The following is a 24,701-nucleotide window of genomic DNA, read 5'->3' on the forward strand; positions in this document are numbered from 1 at the left end:
CCAGAGAATGAAAGATTTCTCTCTCTGTAACTCTGCCTTTCAAATAAATAAAATGAATCTTTTAAACAAGAAACAAACAACAATAAGAAGGGACAATTATAACAGCATGCTATAAAATAGATTATTTAAAACCTATGCATTGTTTATTTCAGGAATTTTCCATTTAATATTTTTGGACTGCAGTTGGCCACAGGTGACCAAAACCACAGCAACTGGGAGACTATTATATATACAAAGTGCATGACATAGACTGTATACTCTTGAACCATACAATCTACATTTGACAAATGAGAAACTCGAGTAACAAAAGGAATAACTGTCTTTTTTTTTTTTTTTTTTTTTTTTTTTTTTTTTTTTTTTTTGACAGGCAGAGTAGACAGTGAGAGAGACAGACAGTGAGAAAGGTCTTCCTTTGCTGTTGGTTCACCCTCCAATGGCCGCCACGGCCGGCGCACCGCGCTGATCCGATGGCAGGAGCCAGGTACTCATCCTGGTCTCCCATGGGGTGCAGGGCCCAAGCACTTGGGCCATCCTCCACTGCACTCCCTGGCCACAGCAGAGAGCTGGCCTGGAAGAGGGGCAACGGGGACAGAATCCGGCGCCCCAACCGGGACTAGAACCCGGTGTGCCGGTGCCGCAAGGTGGAGGATTAGCCTAGTGAGCCGTGGCACCTGATGGGTCTCAGGTAAGTTCTGGGTCTGAGGATTTTTTTTTAAAGGAGCATCCTCAAACTGGTGTTCCTAGAACCAGTTTCACAAGACACATGCTCCACCAAAAACAGTCCCAAGTCAAACCCAGGGGACTTCAAAAAGTTGTGAAAAATGGAATTAAAAGGTAAGGTGTGGGCCGGTGCCACGGTTCACTAGGCTAATCCTCCACCTTGTGGCGCCGGCACACCGGGTTCTAGTCCCGGTCGGGGCGCCAGATTCTGTCCCAGTTGCCCCTCTTCCAGGCCAGCTCTCTGCTGTGGCCTGGGAGTGCAGTGGAGGATGGCCCAAGTGCTTGGGCCCTGCACTCCATGGGAGACCAGGAGAAGTACCTGGCTCCTGCCATCGGATCAGCGCGGTGCCTCGGCCGCAGCGCGCTGGCCGCGGCGGCCACTGGAGGGTGAACCAACGGCAAAGGAAGACCTTTCTCTCTGTCTCTCTCTCTCTCTGTCCACTCTGCCTGTCAAAAAAAAAAAAAAAAAAAAAAAAAAAAGGTAAGGTGTGTTTTCCATGAACTTTTTGCAGACCCTCATCTACTTGGGAAGAGGTGAGAACATCAGCAGTTCTTGACTGGAAGACACCTGAGATCCTCTCATGCATCAGTGTCTACTGTGGATTTCCTACAGGAACTACGGTGGTCATGTTTTCTAAACACACCTGTGCATTTATATTGCCCTAAGTAGTGTCTATGGGAATACTTTATCCTTTGGTAAATACTCGCCCTTGACCTTGAACTGGGTTTGGCTGTGAGCAAGCAGCCTTTGTTGCAGGAAGCTACTAGGTTCTGTTGCAGAGTCTCCTGTGGATTCCTGTAGACCCAGAATGGCCTAGGACAGTGGTGGAGGGAGGGAAGGTGGCCTAGAACCAGGCTCACTAGACTGCTGGGTGCCTCGCCTGTGCCAGCCTTGAATTCTAGGATCCACTTGTACAGCTCTTCCTCAGTTGATACCCTGTTTCCCAAACCACTCTGCCCCTTAGGTAACACCTGAAATCTTCCTGAACCCACTCCCCAGCTGCACGCCAACCCCTATGAACTGCCTGTTTCTGCCTTCTGGAACCTGACTTGACCTGACTCCCGGGGTAGGGGTGGGGGGTCTTAAGAGCCTTCTGATATTCAGCCAACCTGACTGCAAATGAGATCTGCTCGTTGATGCCTTTGGCCCCTGCAGTGTGACTGCTGGGCAATGGGAGTCCAGCGACCGCTTTTGTGGGAACTGAGGAGTCACAGCATAAACTTACTCTGTAATTCTCTTCCAGTCGTCTCCCTGTTTTCCCAAGGATCTGGCAGCCAGCTCTGAAAGGAGCCCTAGATTGGGAAGTCTCAATAACAGACCGAACCCAAACAGTCCAGGACCCGATCCTGAGGCAGCTCGGAAACCCCGAGAGCCAACTGCTCTTCAGGACCAGAAACGAGGGTTAATTCGGCTCCATCAGTATACGAGAGGCTGGACCCAACCCAGCTGACCCCCTGCGGGACAGGTAGGGGGCAGGAGGCAGGAAGACCACCTAGGAAACCCTTTATAGGTGACTTGAGGCAATCACGCTACTGGTTTCTGGAGAACACTGGAGAGTTGACCATAATTTTTATTTCTCTGATGACACTATCTGGGCTTAAATCTACGAAGATCTCACAGACTATTAGGTTCGGGACTTTTGATGACTAAGGGAGAAGGAGGAGGAAAATGCTATAGTTTTTGGCTGATTGAAGGGGAGAGAAATCTGGTGCTTTTTTAAAGGAAAAATAATCATTAAAATAATTAAAAATCATTAATCTCCTAAGACTCAGACTCCAAAGCCTGTCACTGAGTTAATAATAGCTGGCGATTCTCTTCAGACATAGCTTTTGTGAGGTCATTCTTTTGAGACTAGTGGTGAAAAGTTTCATGGCCACAGAGCAACATTTGGCAATAAATTAGTTCAGCTTGTTTCCACATGGCCCCGAATCTTCATTTGTTCCATCATGAAAAACAAACTTTCATTTGCTCGAAGCAGGGAAAAATAAATGATTTTCCTTTTCACATTTTGACAATTTAATTTTTAGCATGCTCATATGTTAATCTTTAAAAAATACCACTAACTACTCTTTTCCCTCTTTGGTTTTAGTCCCTGTGAAGAAAACGAAAATGCATTTTTTGCTTTTAACAGAAAGAGCTAAATTTTCTCAAGGCAATGGCCATATAGGCCTAAAGCACACACATGTGACTTAACACGTTCCTGTGCGAAGCTGGGGTGAGCTCTTTCCCCATACTTCCTGAAGTATGAAGTGGGTGAGGATGGCTTAGATAATGATAATCTCACAGCATTCCTTGCTGGATGAAAGGGCATAAAATAAGTGGCTAAATACTTTTTTTATTCCCATGGTACTAAAAACTGATCACTTTTCACTGTGGTTACAAAACAAATATGACTTAGTTACTATGACTTAGTTATAAAGCCTACTCCAAAAAAAAAAAAAAAAAGCCACATTAGCTTAGGGGGTGGGCATTTTAGACTAGTGAAGAAGACTCTGGTTAAGATGCCCATGTCCCATACCCAAGAGCCTGGCTTCAATTCCAAGCTCAGGATCCTGACCCAGCTTCCTGCTAAAGCAGACCCTGGGAAGCAGTAGGCAATGGCGCAAATAATTGGATTCCTGTCACCCAGGTGGGAGACCTGGGTTGACTTCCTGGTCATTTGTGAGCATCTGTGTTTCTCAAATAAATAGATTAAAAAAAACCATTAAGTTAGAAGACAAAACCAACCAACAAAACCCACTCAGAATTGTGAGAAATGTTACCTGGATTATTAAAGTTTGAAAAAGTAGCCTAATCCAGGTTTCTCCTGATTAATAAGTAGAGTGTAGTGGTGATGGTGGGGGTAGCTATAGTGGTAGAGATGATAAAAGCAGCTCACATTATGGAGCACTTAATATGAGACAGGCCCTGTTCTAAGTGTTTTACATATATGAACTCATTCAGTTCTGGGAGGTGGGTCATATTATTTTCATCTTAAAGATGAAGACATTGAGGCTTAAAGATCCTACTCATTGAAATTTGCAAAATCACACAGCTCTCTGAGAATAAAGGCTCAACACAAAGCACCACACAGAGCTCCAGGAAGCTGCCACTGTTAGAACACTAGTCCATCATTCACTAGTTGTACGACCCTGGGCAAGTTATTTAACCTCTCTAAGTACCAGATTTTCCCCTGTCAATAGGTTGTTCTATATATAAATGAAATAATCTATACAAAACACAACATCATCTCTGGCAAATGTTTACTGAATGTTAGTTTTTATTAAAAATAGGAGAAATTAATTAAGAGTCTTAAATAATTAATTAGAGGTATTATTTCGTATGTTTTCTTGGGAGTGTTTCTATATTTCTTTTTCTTTATATTACATTTTTAGTATTACCTCTTGGGAATCTCTCAGGAATGAAGATGATAATAAAAATTATGGCAATTATAGTGACAGAGTTTTAGATTTCTCGAAGTGGTTTTAAATGAATTATCCAATTTGATCTTCAAAACAGTCTTACATATTTTTCAGCCAATTGAGGAGTTAAGTAATACCAGGCTGGCCACACAGTTGATGGCAGAAGTTGAAGCCAGAGTTGAAGCCATGAGAGTGAGTTTAATTTCTATCCTTTAGCTGAGATTGATTCCAGTAATGTGCAGTTGACCTTGGGTTTTCTGAGTTCATAACTAAATCACCTGTACACATGGCTATTTCTACTTCTTCCTTTCCCATAGTTATGACTTGCACTGAGTTCTTTTCTAACCCTTACAGGCGGCAGCTGTAGCATGGTATTAGGTAGAAACTGGTCTGTTTGCACCTGTGTTAGCACTTCTCCTGAGTTCCTCTGTGTGCCTTCTCCACATCCGAGGTATGGCCTGTGTCCATCCCATCCAGCTGTCAGAACTGATTAAAATGTTACCTCTGCTATTAAAAAAAAATGCTTCCCGAACGTCCCCATCCGAGTAATAGCCCTTCACTCTAATCAGTGGTCCTCCGCTGGGGGGTGATTTTACCCTCTAGAGGGCATTTGGCCGTGTCCAGAGACATTTGTGGTTGTCATATCTGGAGTGGAGGATGTTGGAGACATCTAGGGGGTAAAGGCCAGGAGGGATGTTAAACACCCCACAAAGCATAAGGCAGTCCCTACGCTGAAGAACTATCTGGGCCAACATGTCAGGAGTGTTGCTGCTCAGATTCATGACATCATGACATATATTGTTTTCTACTTTAAAAAATTGGTGGGAGTTTGTGTTGTGGTGCAGAGTTAAGCCATTGCTTGGGACACATGCATTCCTTATGGAAGTACTGGTTTGAGTCCCAGCTATTCCACTGCAGATCCAGCTCCCTGGTAATGCACCTGGGAAAGCAGTGGAGGATGGTCCAAGTATTTGGACCCTTGAACCCATGTGGGAAACCAGAATGGAGTTCCTGGCTTCTGGTTTTGGGCCTGGCCCAGTCCTGGCTGTGTGGGCATTTGGGGAGTGAACCAATTGACAGAAGATCTCCTTTATCCCCACCTCTGCCCCTATCTCCTACCACTCTTCCTTTTAAATAAATTAATCAAAAAACCTTTTATGTGCCTATTTTATCATGGACTGTAAATTATTTGAAAGCAGAGACTATATCTTAACTTTTTATCACTAATATGCAAGGTAATTAGCTAATCCTCCTTTATCATAATCTATATTATCTCTTAGATACCTTAAATTAATCATTATCCATCATGAGCTACAAAAGATGACAGATAAGAGGGTTAAAGTTTCCTGAAAGCATTTGATAAATGAGACAAACATTAGGATCTAATGTTTTAATTTACAAAATTCGGGCCTTGGTCATTCTTAATTTTGATTCCATACAACTTCCCTCGGATGATACCACAAACCACAATATATAGCAAAGGGTATGGAAAAATCCTATGTTGGAAAAGATACAGTTCACATATGAATGCATTTAGAAAAACATTTTAACCATGAAAAATTTGACAATGTTGACTGAAAAATCTACCAGCAGAATCAAACCAAGGAGGAAAAGACAAAGTGAAAACACTCCCAAGCAGTTGGGCTGGAGGGAAACGTGATCGGGGCAAACAAATGCTCAACACACTGACACCGGTGTCACAGTTGGAGCTCAAATTTTCTAAAAAATCTGATCTCTCTGGAAGAGGGTAGGCTTGTTTTAGTTAACGTGCCTAAAGGATCTGTGTTCATTATCATATGTCAGCAGCAATTTGAACAGGATTTTGTCAAGAAGAAAATATGAATTTCCATAATTCTCACCCATATTTCCAACGAGAGCTAGAAGTCACAATGAACATACGATGGCTTTGCCATATAACAGAGACCTCTCTCACAGCCAGAAGGGCTACTGTTGTTTTCCATTAATAAGTGCATTTCCAAATAAAATTCTGAAGGGCAGCATTCTCTGTGTTACTTTTGGAAAGAGCTAAATACAAATTAGGTAGTTAGTTGGTAACATCTCATTTTTTTTTGTGGTTTTCATTTTTATGCAATACAAATGGAATAATACAACAAATGTGTCCTTTTGAAGTGCAGTGGCCTATTAGGTAACACAGATGTTTTCATTGAATTTTATTATGTTCATAAAAATGTCATAACCTTAATAACAGTGACATTATAAAGTAATAATCCGCTGTGGCCAGTGGCACGGGCAGTGGCCACAGTGAAGATGGAAGTCTCACGTGAGAAGACACGCAGTTCCAAGATAGAGACATTCACCTCCAGGTGGGATTTATACCCATTTTGTTGATTCGTTCCCAGTTTTCAAAGCACACATTTTTTATGGAAAGCATTATTTATTTCTTGGTCAAGCCATGCTATAACTACATGAATTAAATAATTACTTACCTAGTAAATCTGCAGCTCTCAGGTTTTCTTTCAGAAACAGAACAGAAATGATGGCACTACCTGTAATGGAAATGGGCATTAGTGGCAGTTCTAGACTGGAAACAGAAACCCGCCTATTACAATTCCATTTGGAAGAAGCCCAGCAATTTGCATCTGCTGGCCAGCTAGCTGTGTCCTGACCAGAGACACCCAGCAGCTGTGGTTCTAACTACAACCTTCTCTGGCTCCTGGTTGGAAACATGTGGAACCTGGTGTGGTTCACAGTGGACTCAGCGCCATGACCGGGAGAGAGCCTGGTACGTGGTGAGAGCCTCCCAAGTGTTTCTGGGATGACTACAAGTGTGGGCAGAAAGAAACAAGGAAGAAAGGCAGGAAGAGCTGGAAGGTTGGGGACGCGACAGGGGACAGAAGGGCAGGAAGAACTTTAAATACAGCCCAGACTGGAACTCCCTTCCCACGACCATCATTCCACGGACACGCACCACCAGCAGAATCCCGGCGTCCTCCGAGCCCCTCACATTCCCACCCCACACCCTACAGTGCTGGCCTCTTGTTCACTCCTGCCTCTTCACCCCTCCCATCACCACCCCAGCTCAGGTACAAGTTGAAACCTTCTGTTGGGTTGGGGGCATTCCTCTAGGAGGATAGCCATGGAGAAATCCAACATTGAAGTGATTAAAAACAAAACGCACATCCTAATTTGTATTTTAAAATTTTTTCAAAAAATTTTTAGCTATTTTTTTTCTAAAGTAAAAATACAGGAAAGAAAGAGTATCATAAAATAATATCTTTTTTTTTTTTTTTTTTTTTTTTTTTTGGACAGGCAGAGTGGACAGTGAGAGAGAGAGACAGAGAGAAAGGTCCTCCCTTTGCCGTTGGTTCACCCTCCAATGGCCGCCGCGGCCAGCGCGATGTGGCCGGCGCACCGCGCTGATCCGATGGCAGGAGCCAGGAGCCAGGTGCTTTTCCTGGTCTCCCATGGGGTGCAGGGCCCAAGCACCTGGGCCATCCTCCACTGCACTTCCCTGGCCACAGCAGAGGGCTGGCCTGGAAGAGGGGCAACCGGGACAGAATCCGGCACCCCAACCGGGACTAGAACCCGGTGTGCCGGCGCCGCTAGGCGGAGGATTAGCCTAGTGAGCCGCGGCGCCGGCCCATAAAATAATATCACTAGAGAAACTTGTTGGTGTTTTATTTCCCTTTAGTTGAGATCAAATCATAATAAAAGTTTCTTAGTTTACTCAGTAATCATATTAAAAGTTGCGTTGTAATTAAGAATCTTTTTAAAAAAAGATTATTTATTTCAAAGATTTACAGAGAGGGAGAGGCAGAGAGAGGTCTTCCATCTGCTGGTTCACTCCCCAAAGGGCTGCGAAGGGCAGGGCTGGGGCCAGGCTGAAGCCAGGAGCCAGAATCTTCATCCAGGTCTCCCATGTGGGTGCAGGGGCTCATGCACTTGAGCCATCTTCTGCTGCTTTCGCAGGCTTATTAGCAGGAAGCTGGATCAGAAGTGGAGCAGCTGGGACTCAAACAGGTACCTTTCTGGGATGCCAGCACCACAGGCAGCAGCTTTACCACTATGCCACAGTGTGGCCCCAGTCATTAAGAATTCTTCATAGGCATAATTTTAATGTCTGCATTATAATCTATTAAGTGGATGCTTCAATTAAACTTGAATTTGACTATGTCTGGCATTATGATACTCTATTTAAAAGAAAATAACAGAGGCAGGTGTTGTGCAGCAATGATTAAGATGCCACTTAGAATATCTGTATTTCATATCAGAGCTATGAGTCCCAGCTCTGCTTAAGATCCAGCTTCCTGCTAATGCACACCCTGAGAGACAGCAGGTGATGGTTCAAGTGCTAGGGTCCCTGCCACTCACGTGGGAGACCAGAACTGAGTTCATGGTTTCCTGGCTTCAGCTTGGCCCATTCCGGCTATTGGAGGTATTTGGGAAGTGAACCAGCAGATGAAAGATCTCTCTCTTTTTCTCTCTCCCCTCCTTACAAATAGAGAAATAGAAACATTAAGTAAAACAAAAAATCACTCCAAATAAAATAACAAATCCACTGGAAATCCTCATTCAAGGTAAACTGGGATCCTATATGTGTTTTGCCTTTTTTTCTCAACCTAGCTCTCTCTCATTCAAGTTGATGTTTGTCTTTGCAAACTTCTCCTGGGCAGGCTATTTATAGAAATGGAAGTGTCACACAGAATGAACAGTGTGGGAAATGTTCACCAAGCAAATGTTAATTGAGCGGTGGGGCTTTAAAACATTGAAACAAGATTTCCTGTAGATAAACTAACATTTGGATACATAGCTCATTAAGGTAAGAATTGAGTTTAGGGCAGACATAAAATGAAAATTTCTTATTTTAGATTTGAACAAAAACAATTCAGGGAAACAAATTTTGGGTGTTAGAAGCATTAGAAAAGAAATAAAAAACCAAGACCCCTGTAAACCATCCCCTCTCCCATTCCTGATTCTTGTAATTAGGTAAGGAATGTTTTCACGTGGACAGAGATAGATTAGCAATGAAAAATAGGCCAAGTGTTGCTACACTAATACATACCAAATGCAGCCCATTGTAACAATCCTTGAGATGACTACTTCAGAGCAAATGATTCCAGTAAGAAGGGAGACACTGCTTCCAAGGAATGAGGAAATTCAGAGTAGCAGGAGACAGAGAGATAATCTACTCCAGGTCCTAAACTTTGTCATTGGGAAACGCAAGTCCAGAGAGGTTGTTTGTCTACGCACTCACTGACCCTACTCCTCTACCAAACATTTGTATCACAGCAGAACAGGAGCCAGCACCCCTATCTCCTGATTCTGAGTCCACCGCTCTTTCTGGCACACTCCATTGTCTCTCTCAGAGGAAGAAAAGGCATCATTTTCTTTCTCTTTTGTTGCTCAGCCACAGTTTCAAAAATAATTTTACTTTCAGAAGAAATGGAGAAAAGTTAGGAAGGAAGTAACTTCATTACTTAAAGCAAAAAGGCCATGGTTGGTAACAACTATAACAAAACCCTTGAAATACACTACATGCATCAAATTATATCAGTTGCCATAAAACAATTATCAGAGTTTTCTGAAACATAAACATGCTATACCTTTTGGAAAGAATGAGAAGTCAAAGGCGTTCCCACTCTCATCCAGTGGCATTTTTTGTGCTTTAAGGAAACATGAGCTTTTCTACAAAATTCTTAAATAAGATTTTTACTTTCATATACCTAGTAAGTGAATAAAAAAGGCCATTCTATTAAGATACTATTACTTATAAGTCATTTATCTTGCAAAAGCAGTAAAATGATGGTCGTGCTGAGCAATAGACAGTGTTGGAGCAGTGGCTAATAATGTGACTTCTAATTAGAGCAGTACATTTTTAAAGTGGGGGAAAATAAATCCACCAAAGTGGCCCCAGGTATCTGCGGTCACAGACCTGTCCAACACAGCTCTGTTTAGTAGCTGCCGTAACAATAACCACTGCTTAATGAACATTTAGCAAAGAGGGGGTAACTATTACCTCTTGATTCCTGTAGAAAAACTGAATATTCAAAACAGAGTATTTCAATTTAAAAAGCACTAGAGCAGAGCTCATCTTGAACTTGCATGGGTTTGTGCGAGGTATGGTTAAGCTATAGTTAGGACTGAGAGTTTCTTCAGCGTTCACAGCCTGGTGGGCATTTTTGGTTTTGGGCATGTTTGGGCTCATGATTGCTTTTCTTTTTTTTTTTTAATTTTATTTATTTATTTATTTTTTGACAGGCAGAGTGGACAGTGAGAGAGAGAGACAGAGAGAAAGGTCTTCCTTTGCCGTTGGTTCACCCTCCAATGGCCGCTGCGGTCGGCACGCTGCGGCTGGTGCACCGCGCTGATCCGATGGCAGGAGCCAGGTACTTTTCCTGGTCTCCCATGGGGTGCAGGGCCCAAGCACTTGGGCCATCCTCCACTACACTCCCTGGCCACAGCAGAGAGCTGGACTGGAAGAGGGGCAACCGGGACAGAATCCAGCATCCTGACCAGGACTAGAACCCGGTGTGCTGGCGCCGCAAGGTGGAGGATTAGCCTAGTGAGCCGTGGCGCCGGCCTATGATTGCTTTTCAATTCTGGGCCTGGTAAGATACAGAGAAAGCTCACTGGTCTCCATGCTTAATTTCTGAGCACTTTTCCAGAAAGGAAAACCAGGAGGAGATGCCTGGTTCATAGGTACTCAACAGAATCAGGTCAGTAAATGTCCCTCCGTTTGGATGTGTTTTCCCAGGCAAAACTCACTGTCCACAGTCAATAACTGTTATTCTTGGTAAGCAGAAAATGTCTACAGCACGAAACACTCCTTCCTCCCAACCTTATCAACGACTCATGGTGGATGATGCTATAGCAATTGCCCAAAAACCATCTTATCTTAGGGCCCGTATATAAAATCAGTGAAAGGGGGCATAATGTGGGATGAACGGTCATCAACTCATTCTAGAATATGTCATTATCCTTTAGGTGATGCTCAGTTGCAAAGGATGGGGCTGATTCTTGAGGATGCTTTCAAGCGGAATATGGACAGGAATTAGACAGAAATCCTTTGCTCTTTGGTTATTCAGAATATCGACCCAGGTGAAAAACTAGAAGGTCTCACTGAAAAACGCTGGAGCCATGGAGCTGCGCAGGATGGTTAGACACTGGGCTGTCGGGAACCAGCTATGGAAAGCAGCACATGTTAATGGGCTGCCCTCTGGGTTTTACGTCTTCAAGCAGTGGGATGAAGCATGTGTGCATTGTGGTTTCCAGTTACTGTGCCTGAACATGCTACAGACAGCCAGTCATCAGAAATCAGAGCACATAGATCGAGCTGGGCCCTTGGTGTTTTCCCAGGTAACTTGGAGGATTTGAGGGAGAGTAAGAGCCAGATCCTCTGTTTTCCAGGATGGCCAAGGTCTGTGTGTGCAGGTGTGACAGGAACGACCAAGATCTGATGCACTGCGCTTTCCTTACTAAGTGATGAGTCAGGTGCAGCCACCAGAAGGGCCAGAGAGCCATGCCCAGTGGACAAATGAATGGTCAAGAATACAAGTAATCCACAAAGGAGAATGGGCAAGCACATAGGAAATGGAACAAATTAACCAGTGACAAAAGAAAGGGAAGACGAGGTCGGGTGCTATTTCCCACACACAGCATTAAGGCTGAGTGATGACAAGCAGGCAGTGAAATCAGTACTTCCCCACATCACTGGCATCACTGTCAGCTTATGTAACCATTCCCAAAAGTGATCTCACAGCAACCATCGGGAGCGACGTTAAACTATTCAAATTCTTTGACCTAGCAATTTTGCTCCTGGGAATCTGTCCTAAGGAAGTATTTATTCCCAAAATGAAAGAGTCTCAAGCCTACTAGTGTCCACTGCAAAATCAGTTTTCATAGCAGAAAACTGGGACAGTTTAAATATTCAGCAGTAGCGGACAGAATATTGTGCAGTCAATAAAAATTATAATGGGAAGTTATAAAGTAATGTTAAAATATTTGTTAACTATTTAAAAATATGAAAAATGTATTTATACAATGGTTATAATGTGGAAAGGTATACACAAAAATGGTGGCTAAATATTCTACTAAGTGCCTGACATGGAATAATGAACTTTCATCCTCCCACCATCTCCGTGAGATAGGTGTTGTTCTACATTAGACAGACGAGAAAACTGAGACTCAGAGGGGTTAAGCTCACTACACTGTGTCACACAGTGACTCCAGGCCCAGGCACTGAACCACAGTGGCCATAATACATTTTTTTTAAGGTGAGAGGTAATATATGGGCACAAAATTTCCATTAGACAGGAGGAGTGTGTTTTAGTGATCTACTTCCCACTATAGTAACACAGTCAATAATAGCTATCACATTTTAAAATTGTTAAAAGGATAGATGTTAAACATTCTTATGAAAATAATAAGTAGGTGAGGTGACATAATTGGCTTGATTTGACCTTTATACAACACACACACATATACCAAAACATCATGTTGTGCCCCATAAACACATACAGATATTATTTGTTAGTTAACACTGAGAAAATAGCTAAGCTTTGAAATAGACATGAGCATTGGGCACGTGGCTACGAAGCTGCTTGGAGCACCTGCATCCTACCCTGGAGGGAGGCCTGGGTCTTGTCCTGGTTCTGGCTTCCCCCGACCACTCTGGGAGGCAGCAGTGATACTTCAAGTCAAGAGATGTGGACTGAGTTCTGGGATCCTGGCTTCAGTCTGGCGCAGCCCCAGCTGTTGTGGGTATTTGGGGAGTAAACCAGTGCTTGCTTGCTCTCTCTGCCTTTCAAATACACACGATAAAATTTAAATAAATCAAATAAGATTTTTTATAAAAGACAATACATCACAATCCACACAGTGGCTCTGTAGGAGTCATGGGGCATGAAAGAGACAGCAGGGTCAGCACGAGGACTGTTCCAGGGGAGAGGACATAAAAGCCTCTCGGGTATTTTCTGTAGTACAAAACAGCACTTCCACAGAAGCATCAAACTAACGTCACTCGGCCTGGAAGTTCCAGCGCTTCATGGTCAGGACGGGTCTCAGCAACAGTGCTGATGGACGGGCGCCTCTTGGTGAGTCATCCAGGCCCTTTCTGGCTGCTGTCACTCCGGTTGGCAAGCTGAACGGAGAGGCACTCTGGCAAAGGTGGACATAAGCAAACCTCCATGTGGGGGCTCCAGTTTAGGTTTCCAGAGGAAAACAAATGAAGGCTAAGTACTTTCCCCTAAACCAAGACTCGCTGTGGGGGGTGGTCCCAGGGTGGGCAGGTGCTAGGCTGCTTAGGCTTCCTGGTGCCCTTGATCACTCCTGAGTTTGCCCTTCATTCACCTCCCCTCTGACACTACGTGGCTCATGAGACTTAGAGTATAAGACAGGCCACTATTATGGAAGAGTTAGCTCTCAAGATCCCCTGCATGTAGTGAGAGAGAGAGCGAGAGAGCACAGTACTAAGTAGGCTGGTGCATAAGGGCTTAGAAAGGTTGCAGAAACTTGACCTGGGTTTTCTTCTGTGATTGCTACTAATGGGGGATGGCAAACAAGAAGCCCAGTTTCTATACATTAGCTGTTAAACCCACAGGCAGATTGAATCTGTGAGATGGGCATTCCCTTTTCCACCTGGAACATTAAGATGTACGTGTGGTTTCTACGGCCCTCTCATGGTGCTTTTTCACTGAAGGGTGCAGAGGGTAGAAGAGAGTTCAGTGACTATTTAAATGTGTATGGCATGGCTACTGTTGAAGGGATTTTACCCACTTTTCTTTATTCCTTTCTACTTTCCACCCTTTATTACCACTTCATAAGGACAGACTTATTTTAAAGCAAAGTTAAAACGGTTAACGATGCTTTTGCTCAGATGGGATCATGGCTATGACATTCTTACGTGACTCGGTTGGAAACAAACAGCCTGTATCTGTGGGCGACAGACTCAACTGCCAGTGGGGTCCAGTTAGCAAGTCCTCAACGAGGAGGAGGGGCGCAGGTGAGGAGTGGGTTCCGGGAAGTGGGGCCACGTGAACTACACGCGATCCATGAGCAGAGGTGGTCACAGTTCAGCTCTGGCTGACTGCAAGTCCTGCGCTACCAAGTCTCATTTTTTACAACAAAAACCCATGTTTGCATGTGACACGGTTTAATTTTTAAGCACATATTTTTAAAAACCATAGTTTGAACCAAACAAAACCCGGCAGTGGCTGACTGGTCTACAGGCTACCAGCGTGTGAACTCTGATTCAGTCTGCAAATGAAAATTTCGTCAACTTTCATTTCCTGGACATTTAATTTACTGTGTAACCTCTATCAACCGAGGAGGAACCAGGATGCATGTCTGTAATATAAGGAAGTAGAAGACAAACAGTCAAGGAACTTTCATATGCATACACAAACAAACCATGACATGAAAAGAACATATTTACATAATAATGCTGCAAATAGAAGCTCACATGTAAATATCTGGCTTGTGGTTCCTGACCACTTACAATGGCAACTTTATTGTACTGCTAAAAAGCAAACCACAGGAACACTTCCACGTCAGTCACAATCAGGCTTCAAACACGTGGGCACCGAGTGTCTCACGGCGACCCGGCCGCACTGAGGTACTGCTCCCTAATTATCATTCCTCGTGAGCTCTAGAATTTTCCGAGAGAAACTATGTCTGTTGCAATGTACTCCATGGAGCTAGGATTTGAAGGTTTGAGGATATGACAGGTTGAAAAACATCTTCTCGTGGAGAGAGGGGTTTTCCTGCCATCCATGTTGGCGGAAGAAATGTGTCAAGCAACTCATGTTGATGGAAAAAATTACTGTTGTCATTTACTGAAGATAATGAAGATAGAACCATTGTTGAGAGGCAATTAGCATAATTTCAAATCAGGAAACTTACCTGAATTAAGAACAATAATCCTTTTTTTTCTGCATTTCCTTGGCATGCATTAATGATTAAACTTGAAAAGACTCCAAAGAAAGTAACAATACTACCACTGGCAAGATTAATTCTATATTATAAATTTAATAGTGCATTGCTTCATCATTAGCAGCTTCTCTAGAAATGCCCTTAAGAAAGAGGGGTGGAAAAGATGTTTCAGATTCAGCTGTTAGGCTTCAGGAATGCTTTCTGCTGAGCGTGTATGAGCAGACATAAAACTAAAACTGCAGGGTTTTCCTCTGCACATTTTATGTAGGCTTGCTTCTGGACAAATGTGCCGAAGCAGACAACTTAGCAAACCACTCAGCAAGGGACATTTTCTGCGAATGTCAAGCACCGACATAAACGTCCACGTGAAGTGCTGCTGCCACAGGCATCCGGGAGGTTTTGGAGCATCAGTGACTTCCGCCCGGCGAGCGCCACGCATGCTGCTCCTCAGGACAGCGAAGTCGCGTCATCCAGGTTTGTGCAATGCTCCAGGTCACTCGCTCCTGGGGCCTTCATGTTTCCTTTCATTTGTTTCTAATAAAAATCTTGGAGACCAAAGTTTCTGCTTGACATGACTTCTCTGGAATTCCAGAAGAGCTCACCAGGGCTTTCTGGCTGCGCTGTGACCATCTTCTAATGGATTGCAGATACACTTCAGCCTGAGCTTCATAACGGCACAACAGAACTACAGGAAACATATATTCCATATCATGGATTTCGACTTGAGCTAAAGCCAGCATATTAGGGAAAATTAGAGATGGAAAAGACTTATCAATCACACATCTCTCGTTATTTTCTCAGTGCAGTTAGTTTTCCAACCTTAATCCAAATTAGCCCAATAACAGGGTGACGCCGCCTCTAAGGAAATTATTCTAGGGCCAAGGAGCTCTTGCTGCTATTAATTTCGTCTTTCCATATAAAATTCTAATATAATTTCATATCATTTCCTCCTTAATTCAATCTACTTCTTACTTCAATTCAGCTGGGCCATGATGAAGTAAGAAACCAAGTTTAGGTGTCTCATACAACACCTGCCACAGGGGATGCTCATTCAACACTGGTTTCTTACCTATAACCCTCTCATCTAAAGTACTGCCTGGGTTTAACTGGAGAAAAAGTGATGTGTTCTCCGAACTCTTTCCTTGTTCCTTTACATCAGTATTCTCAGAGATGCAGAAGAGAGCAATGTCACTGGCATTTCCAGTTCTCCTTCCCCTGCTCCGTGCCCTGCACCAATTTCCTGCCACACCCCACTCGCTTGCCTCCCCCACTCCCATGAGTTCATTTGACACTGAGCGAGCTCCACCACGAAGCTCCTGAGTTCCATGTCACTTCAGTTCTTTGGGTTGATGATAACTTCATTATTGTAAACTGTCACAGTCAGGGGATAAATAGAAAAAGGAAAACATGAAATACAAGGCCACGCTTCGTAGATGCACAGATAATCTAACTCGGTCTCCGAAGACCAGACTTGGAAGGCTCCAAGGACACACATGAGCGCCTTGAGATGAAATGCGCAACCACCGTGCTCCACCAGGAACTGAAGCCTCTTAAGCAACTGTTTTTCTCTTCCAGCACTCTAGAACAGAACATCCTAGCCTCACATTATCAGAGTTCAACCCAACTCTCCAAGCCGTATCACCGGAGTCCCTGGGCCACGGTCTCCTGGACATCTAAGCAACTAGATGCACATGGCTGCTGGTGTCCCGGGCCTCACTGAATGGTGAGGACAGATGTTAACCAGGTCATGCTAAACATGCTGAGAGCTGCTGAAAACAAAGGGTAGGCCAAGGTTGCTGTGTGCAGTCAGGTGAGTTGTGCACTGCACAAAGACAGCAGAGCTGGCCAGCACCTACCACTTGTTGATTTGTGCATCTCTCAGGGCAGTGTTCTGACAGTCAGCACCAGTGTCTTGCTCTCATAAATCGACATACTTGATAGCTGCAGATGGACAGACATACTGTATCTTAAGCAACAGATGCTTTTTCATGGCCCCTCTAGAGGGCCTGGTAGGTGCGAAGGCAGCAGAGGAAACAGACCACTGGAGTCCCAAGGCCAGTGGAGGTGTCCTGGAGAAGAAAGTTGACTGGAGGGAAGGACTAGCAGTGGTTTGGAATTTTATTACAAACTCCACAGAGTTTATTTTTACTGGATTTCTGGTGTAATAAATAGTTTCCCAGAAAACACATTCTCAGATCGCCAGATCTGAAGGAAGTCTGCGGATCCGCCTGTGTGTAATTGATTAGCACGAGAACAAAGGTGCTGAGAAGCCCGGGCAAGAAGACTGGAAGTTGCGCACGCGTCTAGCTTGCTACGCTTTTCCTCTGAGCAGCTCCTCATCTGTCTCTGAAAATGTGCTCCCTCCTGGTGTGCTATTTGGAAGTTCTGGTATTTCCCGGTATGTTTTGTTAGGGAATATCTGGACGGGTTGAGGAGTAAATGCTGCTTAATGGTCGAATGAGGTGTGAAGAGCCTTCCGCTCTGCTCCCTAAAAACGAACCATTGCACAGATCAGAACAGTTGAAAGCATTTCCTTTATTGGTTCTTCCATTTTGGAGATCTTAACCAAGAGCCAGCTTTGGAGGGAGGGAAGTAAACTCCATGGTTATTATTACATAGGAACGAAGCATGAACCAGAAGCCATGGAGACAGTCTCTAGCACTGTCATTGTCTAGCACTGTACCATGTCCCCCTTCTTGTCCTTGGATACTTCTCTTTGCTCCAGTCGTCTCCACCGCCACCTGTGGGTAGCAACAATTTTTATCCCCATTTTACAGATTAGGCATATGAGGTATATATTGGTTTAAAGACCTTGCTTGAGGTTACAGAGCTTGCTGGTGGTGGGACTGAGACCTGAACCCCGGGCAGTGTTTCCCCAGAGCTCGGGCTCTTCACTGTCCTACCGCCCTGGTCCACTGGGGCTAGTGTACTGCCTAGGTTCTAGAAGGCACTGAAAACCATCAATTAATGGAAACATAAACAAAAAATCAATATCCAGAATCAACCACACTGCTGCTGTAAGCAGCATTTTGGCCAGGACAAACATTTGCACTTATTATTCACTGATGAAAACCGTCAGCAAGAGAATTAAAATCCAGTCACCTTAAAAGAAGAAACAAGCACTGGCGCCACGGCTCACTAGGCTAATCCTCCGCCTTGCGGCGCCGGCACACCAGGTTCTAGTCCTGGTTGGGGTGCCGGATTCTGTCCTGGTTGCCCCTCTTCCAGGCCAGCTCTCTGCTATGGCCCGGGAGTGCAGTGGAGGATGGCCCAAGTGCTTGGGCCCTGCACCCCATGGGAGACCAGGAGGAAGCACCTGGCTCCTGCCATCGGATCAGCGCGATGCACCGGCTGCAGTGCACCGACTGTGGCGGCCATTGGAGGGTGAACCAATGGCAAAGGAAGACCTTTCCCTCTGTCTCTCTCTCACTGTCCACTCTGCCTGTCAAAAAAAAAAAAAAAAGAAAGAAAGAAAGAAGAGGAAGAGGAAGAGGAGGAGGAGGAAGAAGAGGAGGAAGAGGAGGAAGGGGGGAAGAGGAGGAAGAGGAAGAGGAAGAGGAAGAGGAAGAGGAAGAGGAAGAGGAAGAAGAAGAAGAAGAAGAAGAAGAAGAAGAAGAAGAAGAAGAAGAAACAAGCACACAGCGACGCTGACACCCTCCAAACGTTGGGCCAGGGAAGGAAAGGAGACCACGAGGCATCCGCACTCTTGTTTATGGCGGCACTAGTCACGGCAGCCAGGAAACAGAATCAACCCCGGTGTCCCTGATGGATGAGAGCCTAGCAAAATGGGGTACTAATACACAATGGAATACTATTAGGCCCTAGAAAAGAATGAAACTTGTCATTTGTGGCAATGTAGCTGAACTCAGGTTAGGTGAAATAAGTCAGACCCAGAAAGACAAATCTCACTGGCTCGCACTCGCATGTGGACGCTAAGTGAGGTCATCAAAGTTGGGGGAGGGGTGAGACCCCAGGGTCTGGGGAGGGTGGTGGGTAGAGGGTGTGGGATGGAGAGAGGGTGAGGAACAGGTATACATGTGCAGCTGGGTAGGAGGAATAGCTTCTTTTTATTATTATTTATTTTATTTATTTTTTTTTTTTGACAGGCAGAGTGGACAGTGAGAGAGAGAGACAGAGAGAAAGGTCTTCCTTTGCCGTTGGTTCACCCTCCAATGGCCGCCGTGGCCGCTGCACTGCAGCCAGTGCATCGCGCTGATCCGAAGCCAGGAGCCAGGTGCTTCTCCTGGTCTCCCATGGGGTGCAGGGCCCAAGCACTTCAGCCATCCTCCACTGCACTCCCTGGCCACAGCAAGACAGCTGGCCTGGAAGAGGGGCAATGGGGACAGAGTCCGGCACCCCGACCGGGACTAGAACCTGGTGTGCTGGCGCCGCAAGGCAGAGGATTAGCCTAGTGAGCCGTGGCGCCCGCAGAGGAATAGCTTCTAATGTCCAGTCGGATAACTCTGGTTGACAACATTTAATCATATTTGCGATTTCAGAACAGCTAATAGGATTTTGAATATTCCCAACACAAAGAAATAATAAATGTCTGAGGCAATGGATATACCAGTTATCCCAATCTGACCCTTACACATTGTATGATGTATTGAAATATCACACTGTGTCCCATAAATATGTACAATTATGCATCAGCTAAAATACAATAAAATAAAAGACACAGGCCTGGGCATTCAGACCCACCGATGCCCACGCCATGCACAAAGGTACTATGTCCGTGCTCAGCACCGGCGTGTTATCCAGCTGAGCCCCCAGCGTGATGTGACTGCGTGTGAGCACTTTCTGCTCAAAGTGTTGTCCCTTGAGATGCTTCATGTAAAAGTATCTACAGTTAACAGGTTTTATTTACAGTTAATAGTTATGAATCTGCTTCTGACAGATTCATAGTGTGCATGGTCTATTCCAGGGCCCCAAGAAGCCCCGCACTAACGGGACCTGTGTAAATACCAAAGTGCAGAACGCTGTTTGGTTCCAGAACTCTGCTTCTTAGAATACCCAGGATACCTTCTGCAAAGCTACTGCTTGAGACCTGCCGTCTGGGGGTTGGCACGTCAGGGAGGAAGACGGTCAAGGCAGGAAATGTGGGGGGAGAGCAGACTGAAATTCCCCTAACACATAGCGCTTCTCACAGACCAGTGCTGCCTGTGCACCTGTATCCACGTCTACGTGGCTCTTTCTGCATAGACTCAGACGTACCTGTTTAATGCAGTGTACAGAAGGAGCAGGAGTGTTGATTAGGGAAGACAAACAGCAGCTCTGACACACGAGCTGTCTCACGGGCAGTCAGACCAGAACATGCATGTATTTACCCACACAATATCCACACATGCTGGTGTGGATCAGACCACCTAAGGAGAGAAGGGGGAGGGAGCTAAGTCTCTTCGCTTGGACTTAAGGGCTAAAACCTTTTAAAGTACTTGGATTTAAACTGTCTTTTCTAAATTTGAGAAAGCAGCAGAAGAAAAATCAGCAACGAATATGCAATTTCCACACAACATTGCAACAGATTTTATCTTTTCTTTTAATTCAAAGGAGGCTCCACTTCTTTCTTCTAGCTCCCATTGAGATAACAGGAAATTTTTAAAAAAGTTCTGGCATAGAAAAATGGGGACACTATTCTTTCTGCCTCATCTGTAGACACAGCCATTAGCTACATCTGTTTTGAAAATACTTTCCTTTGCCCTTCAAGTCCTCAGGAGTTTCTAGAATCCTGCTGTAGACTCTCAGGGTAGCAGGGGTGGTTCCAGGGAGACTCCTCCAGCACCAGCAGGCCCTTTCCCACCTCACAGTGACTACACACTCAGCCTCGGATGCTGCGGGCGGGTGCTTCTGAGCATGCATTGCTGTCCGCAAGGACTGCAGGGTAGGAAATGATGTGTGTTCGGGGCTATAAATTCACTTCTTTGAATCACTTAAATGGGCAGAGAGGGAGGTAGCTAAAAATGCTCCCGAAGGAAAATCGTTTCCCAGGAGTGGGGGACACGAGATAAAAGGAGAATTTCAAGCTGAGGCAGTGCACTCGGCCCTCCCCCAGGTATCTACCAGATACACCCAGACGCTTGGTCTTCAGCTAGTTCATGGACACTGCACGGAACAGTAAGAAACGAAACTAAGGAGGAGCAGTGGACACATAGGCTTTCTGAAGAATAATACAACATTTCAGAACAACTGGAGAAATCCCAAGTTGACCAAGGAACTGGATCTTTTGTCTCATATTTCTGAGATTTTGAGAAGCAAAAAAAAAAAAAAATTCTAGAATTTCCATGCACAAGTTATGTCGGTAAACAGAAGATAAGACATACACAATTTGTTCATTGTATTGGGATGTCAAAAGTAGTAAATGACTACATCAAATTCTGTACCTTTTCAGAGTGGTAATAGTATGATTATTTTCAGTAAACAGTTTCTAAAAATATTCTACTATCATACATCATGAGACTATTTTATTATTTATTTATTTGAGAGGCAGAAGGTGAGGGTGGTATAGAGGGAGGGGAGAAGGAGAGGAGGAGCGGGAAGAGGGGGACGGAGGAGAGAGAGAAGGAGAGAGAGATATCTCTCATCTGTTGGTTCACTCACCAAATGCCTGCAACAGCTAGGGCAGGGCCAGGACTAAAGCCAGGAGCCAGGAACTCAATCTGGGTCTCCCATTTGGGTGACAGGAACCCAGTTACCTGAGCCATTACTGCTGCCTCCCAGGGTCTGCATTAGCAGGAAGCTGCAGTCAGAGCCAGAGCTGGTATCTGATGTGGGACTGCAGGTGTCTCAACTGGCTTCTTATCTGCCAGGCTACACATCCACCCATGGATGATTAAAACAGGGAAGCTATTTCGAAAAGAAAATAAAATTCTCTCTGAACACGTATCATTTCAATTGAAACTATGCTTTAAGAATTGCATATGTTTTAAGGAACAATATTAAAACTGGGATATGTGAGCATGTGGTATGCTTGATCTAGTTGTTAACAATGACTATCAACTTGTTTCCATTTCAATGAAGATTCTAAATTCACAGAAATTTAGAAACATGCTGTTTCCATACCAGCAGTTAAAGAGTAAAACCTAAGGGATTTTATTGATTTTAACGGGGCTTAGAAATTTTGTTCTCTCTCTCTTTTTTTTTTTTTTAGTAATGATTTTGCTGTTTTTCTTAGTCGTTTGTAACATCTCAATTCATGGTTTTCTAAATGTATTGAGTGAACCATATAAGTCTGGAAAGCAGATAATTGTAACAGTACTATAAAATTGTACATTCTTTTGGTAATGTAGTAAAACCAATATTTAATTATTAATGTCAAAGAGATGTTGAACTATGGAGTCAAGATTAGACATCAAAGACTACAATTTAATACAAGTAAAATATGGCATTGTATTACAAACGCTTTTAGGTAAGTTGCTAACGATTAAAGGCACAGCAGTAACATTTTCCCTGAACATTAACTTATGGAGACTCAGACACTGGGAACCAGGCTTTCACAGGCAAGTGTGACGGCTACAAAATCAAGTGTCCTTATGGTTACTGGGCAGCACCAAGGGGCTCACTGAGGCCAGCAGTAGTGTCATTCCACACTTGCACACTAAGAAAATAGGGAATGGGATTTCTTCTTGTCAGCCCTTGTTTCCACTGTATGTTTTTTTTTTTTCACCAGTTATTCTAATTTCTTAAGAAACATGGCCCACCTGTAACAGACATACAGCCTAACGGAGCGATGAGAGTAATGGGGGCGAATCCGTAGGCGGCGAAGTTCCCCGTCTCCCCAGCGGCCATCAGCGCCACTCCGCCCCACCACAGCACGCTCTTGAAGTATGGCTTCGGGTGCTCTTGTTGTGCCAGCTGGAGATGAGAATATTTCTAGAAGCAAATCAGAAATGCAGATAAGAAAATGGTCTTACTTAATTAAAACTTGCCTGAAATTCTGGGCCCCATAGGTTTGCATCATGGCTTTCACACTTATTTGTGGGTTATTATAGAGCAATTCGCAGGGTTTCCTACTTGTTTCAGACACATTAACAGCAGAAGTGACTCACATGGTTACAGCAGTTAGGGCCTTTTCACAAATGAGTGCTTAAGTCTCATGACAGTTCTAAAATATGCATCATTATGACTGTTTAAGATGGGCTTTCTATAAGGAGCTATGTGACTTTCTAGAACATTTTACTCAAACACTTCTTTTAGAATGTCAAAAAAACTCCAGATACCTAAATAAACATGAATGAAACACCAATAATAAATTATTAAAGTAAAACATTTTGAAAGGGGTTCAGATTTATGGGTCAAAGTACTTACCACAATAAACACAGCAGAGAAGAATGCTTTGGTAGCAGAAGATTGGTGGGGTAACTCTAATGTATATCTGGGTAAGTATGTATTTGAAATACATCAACAAATTCTTGAAAAATGGCCATTAAGTAAAGCCCTAGTTCCCTAATTATTTTATGATAACTAAACACACTTTCGTATGAGAAGTACATACAATTTTAGATTACTTACAACTTTTTCTAAAAGAATGTAATAAAAATACTAGAAGAAAACATCAGACATTAAAAAAAAAACTTGGCATATAGAATATCTTACTAAGTATGGTCCAAAATTCCTAAGCCAGAGAAACAAAGACGGTTCAATTTTACTATATTTAAAAAATTCTGTACAAAACAAAATATTGTGAACAAAATCAAAGCAAAAACAACCATGTGAAGTGAGGGAAAACATCTACAGTAAGCCTAGTAACCGAGGGTTGATATCACTAACATAAAGAGAATTTCTACATGTAAATAAGAAAAAGGCAAAGCATGCAAAAGTTATTTTGCAAAAGATATAAAAAAGTGGCCTACAGAAATAAAATTACAAGTGTAATTTGTAAGTGTAAAAGCTCTCAACCTGATGAATAATCAAAGGAATGTAAATATTATGAAACAATGAAACACTATCTATCTATCAGATTCCTTTACCAAATTAATTAATGGTATATGACCTTGACAATATGGAGAATGGGCACAACCAAACTGCTGGTGTGAGTAACATGGCACAACCTACACGGACATCAACTTGGCTGTCCTGAGCAAAATTTAAAATGAATATGCTCTTTGACTTATAGAATACTCATGCAAGTATGCAAGGTATATCTATCTTTATAAAAATAATATGGTTATGTAGATATTCATTTCATTATTTGTAGTAGCAAAAAAGAATCTATATGTCCTGCATGGTTATATACATTTTGGAATATCCACCTAAATATAAGTGTACTTCTTATGTACAGAAGTCAGTTTGAGAAAAAAATGCATAACTAGCAATGATTACTTTAGAACAATGATAGAAATTTCACTTTTTTTGGCTTTGACTTCTTTTTATAAGGATAATGACTTATTTTAGTATTTTTCTAGTAATTAATACGTTTCTCCATAATTGTTGAAAATTATATTTAATTATTTCTAGAAAGCATTTGTATAAAACAACATTCGGGGCCAGCGCTGTGGCTCACTTGGCTAATCCTCCGCCTGCAGCGCCGGCACCCTGGGTTCTGTTCCCGGTTGGGGCGTTGGATTCTGTCCTGGTTGCCCCTCTTCCAGGCCAGCTCTCTGATGTGGCCCCAGAGGGCAGTGGAGGATGGCCCAAGTGCTTGGGCCCTGCACCCCATGGGAGACCAGGAGGAAGCACCTGGCTCCTGGCTT

The 24,701-nt window shown here is 43.7% G+C and overlaps 1 protein-coding gene across 4 annotated transcripts in view; it reads right to left on the bottom strand.

Annotated features, from left to right (window-relative positions):
- The window catches only part of NIPAL2 (NIPA like domain containing 2), an 89,743-nt gene that overhangs the window by 34,242 nt on the left and 30,800 nt on the right, over positions 1-24,701 (bottom strand). For 2 of the 4 annotated variants that reach the window (XR_016236525.1, XM_051843948.3), the window contains exons 3-4: positions 22,710-22,881; positions 6,570-6,629 (exon numbers count right to left, since the gene is read on the bottom strand). Coding sequence is in view for 2 of the 4 variants with exons in the window: in XM_051843948.3 (XP_051699908.3) it covers positions 6,570-6,629; positions 22,710-22,881 (232 nt within the window). In the remaining 2 variants the exon portion in view is untranslated. Of the gene's footprint in view, positions 1-6,569; positions 6,630-20,226; positions 20,379-21,704; positions 21,856-22,709; positions 22,882-24,701 lie in introns of those variants that run through there. The other 2 variants (XM_089336368.1, XM_089336369.1) reach the window with 2 other exon arrangements.

The sequence above is a fragment of the Oryctolagus cuniculus genome, chromosome 6, assembly GCF_051225735.1.
Source record: "Oryctolagus cuniculus isolate XC-2025 breed Fujian yellow rabbit chromosome 6, ASM5122573v1, whole genome shotgun sequence".
Taxonomy (NCBI): Eukaryota; Metazoa; Chordata; class Mammalia; order Lagomorpha; family Leporidae; genus Oryctolagus; species Oryctolagus cuniculus.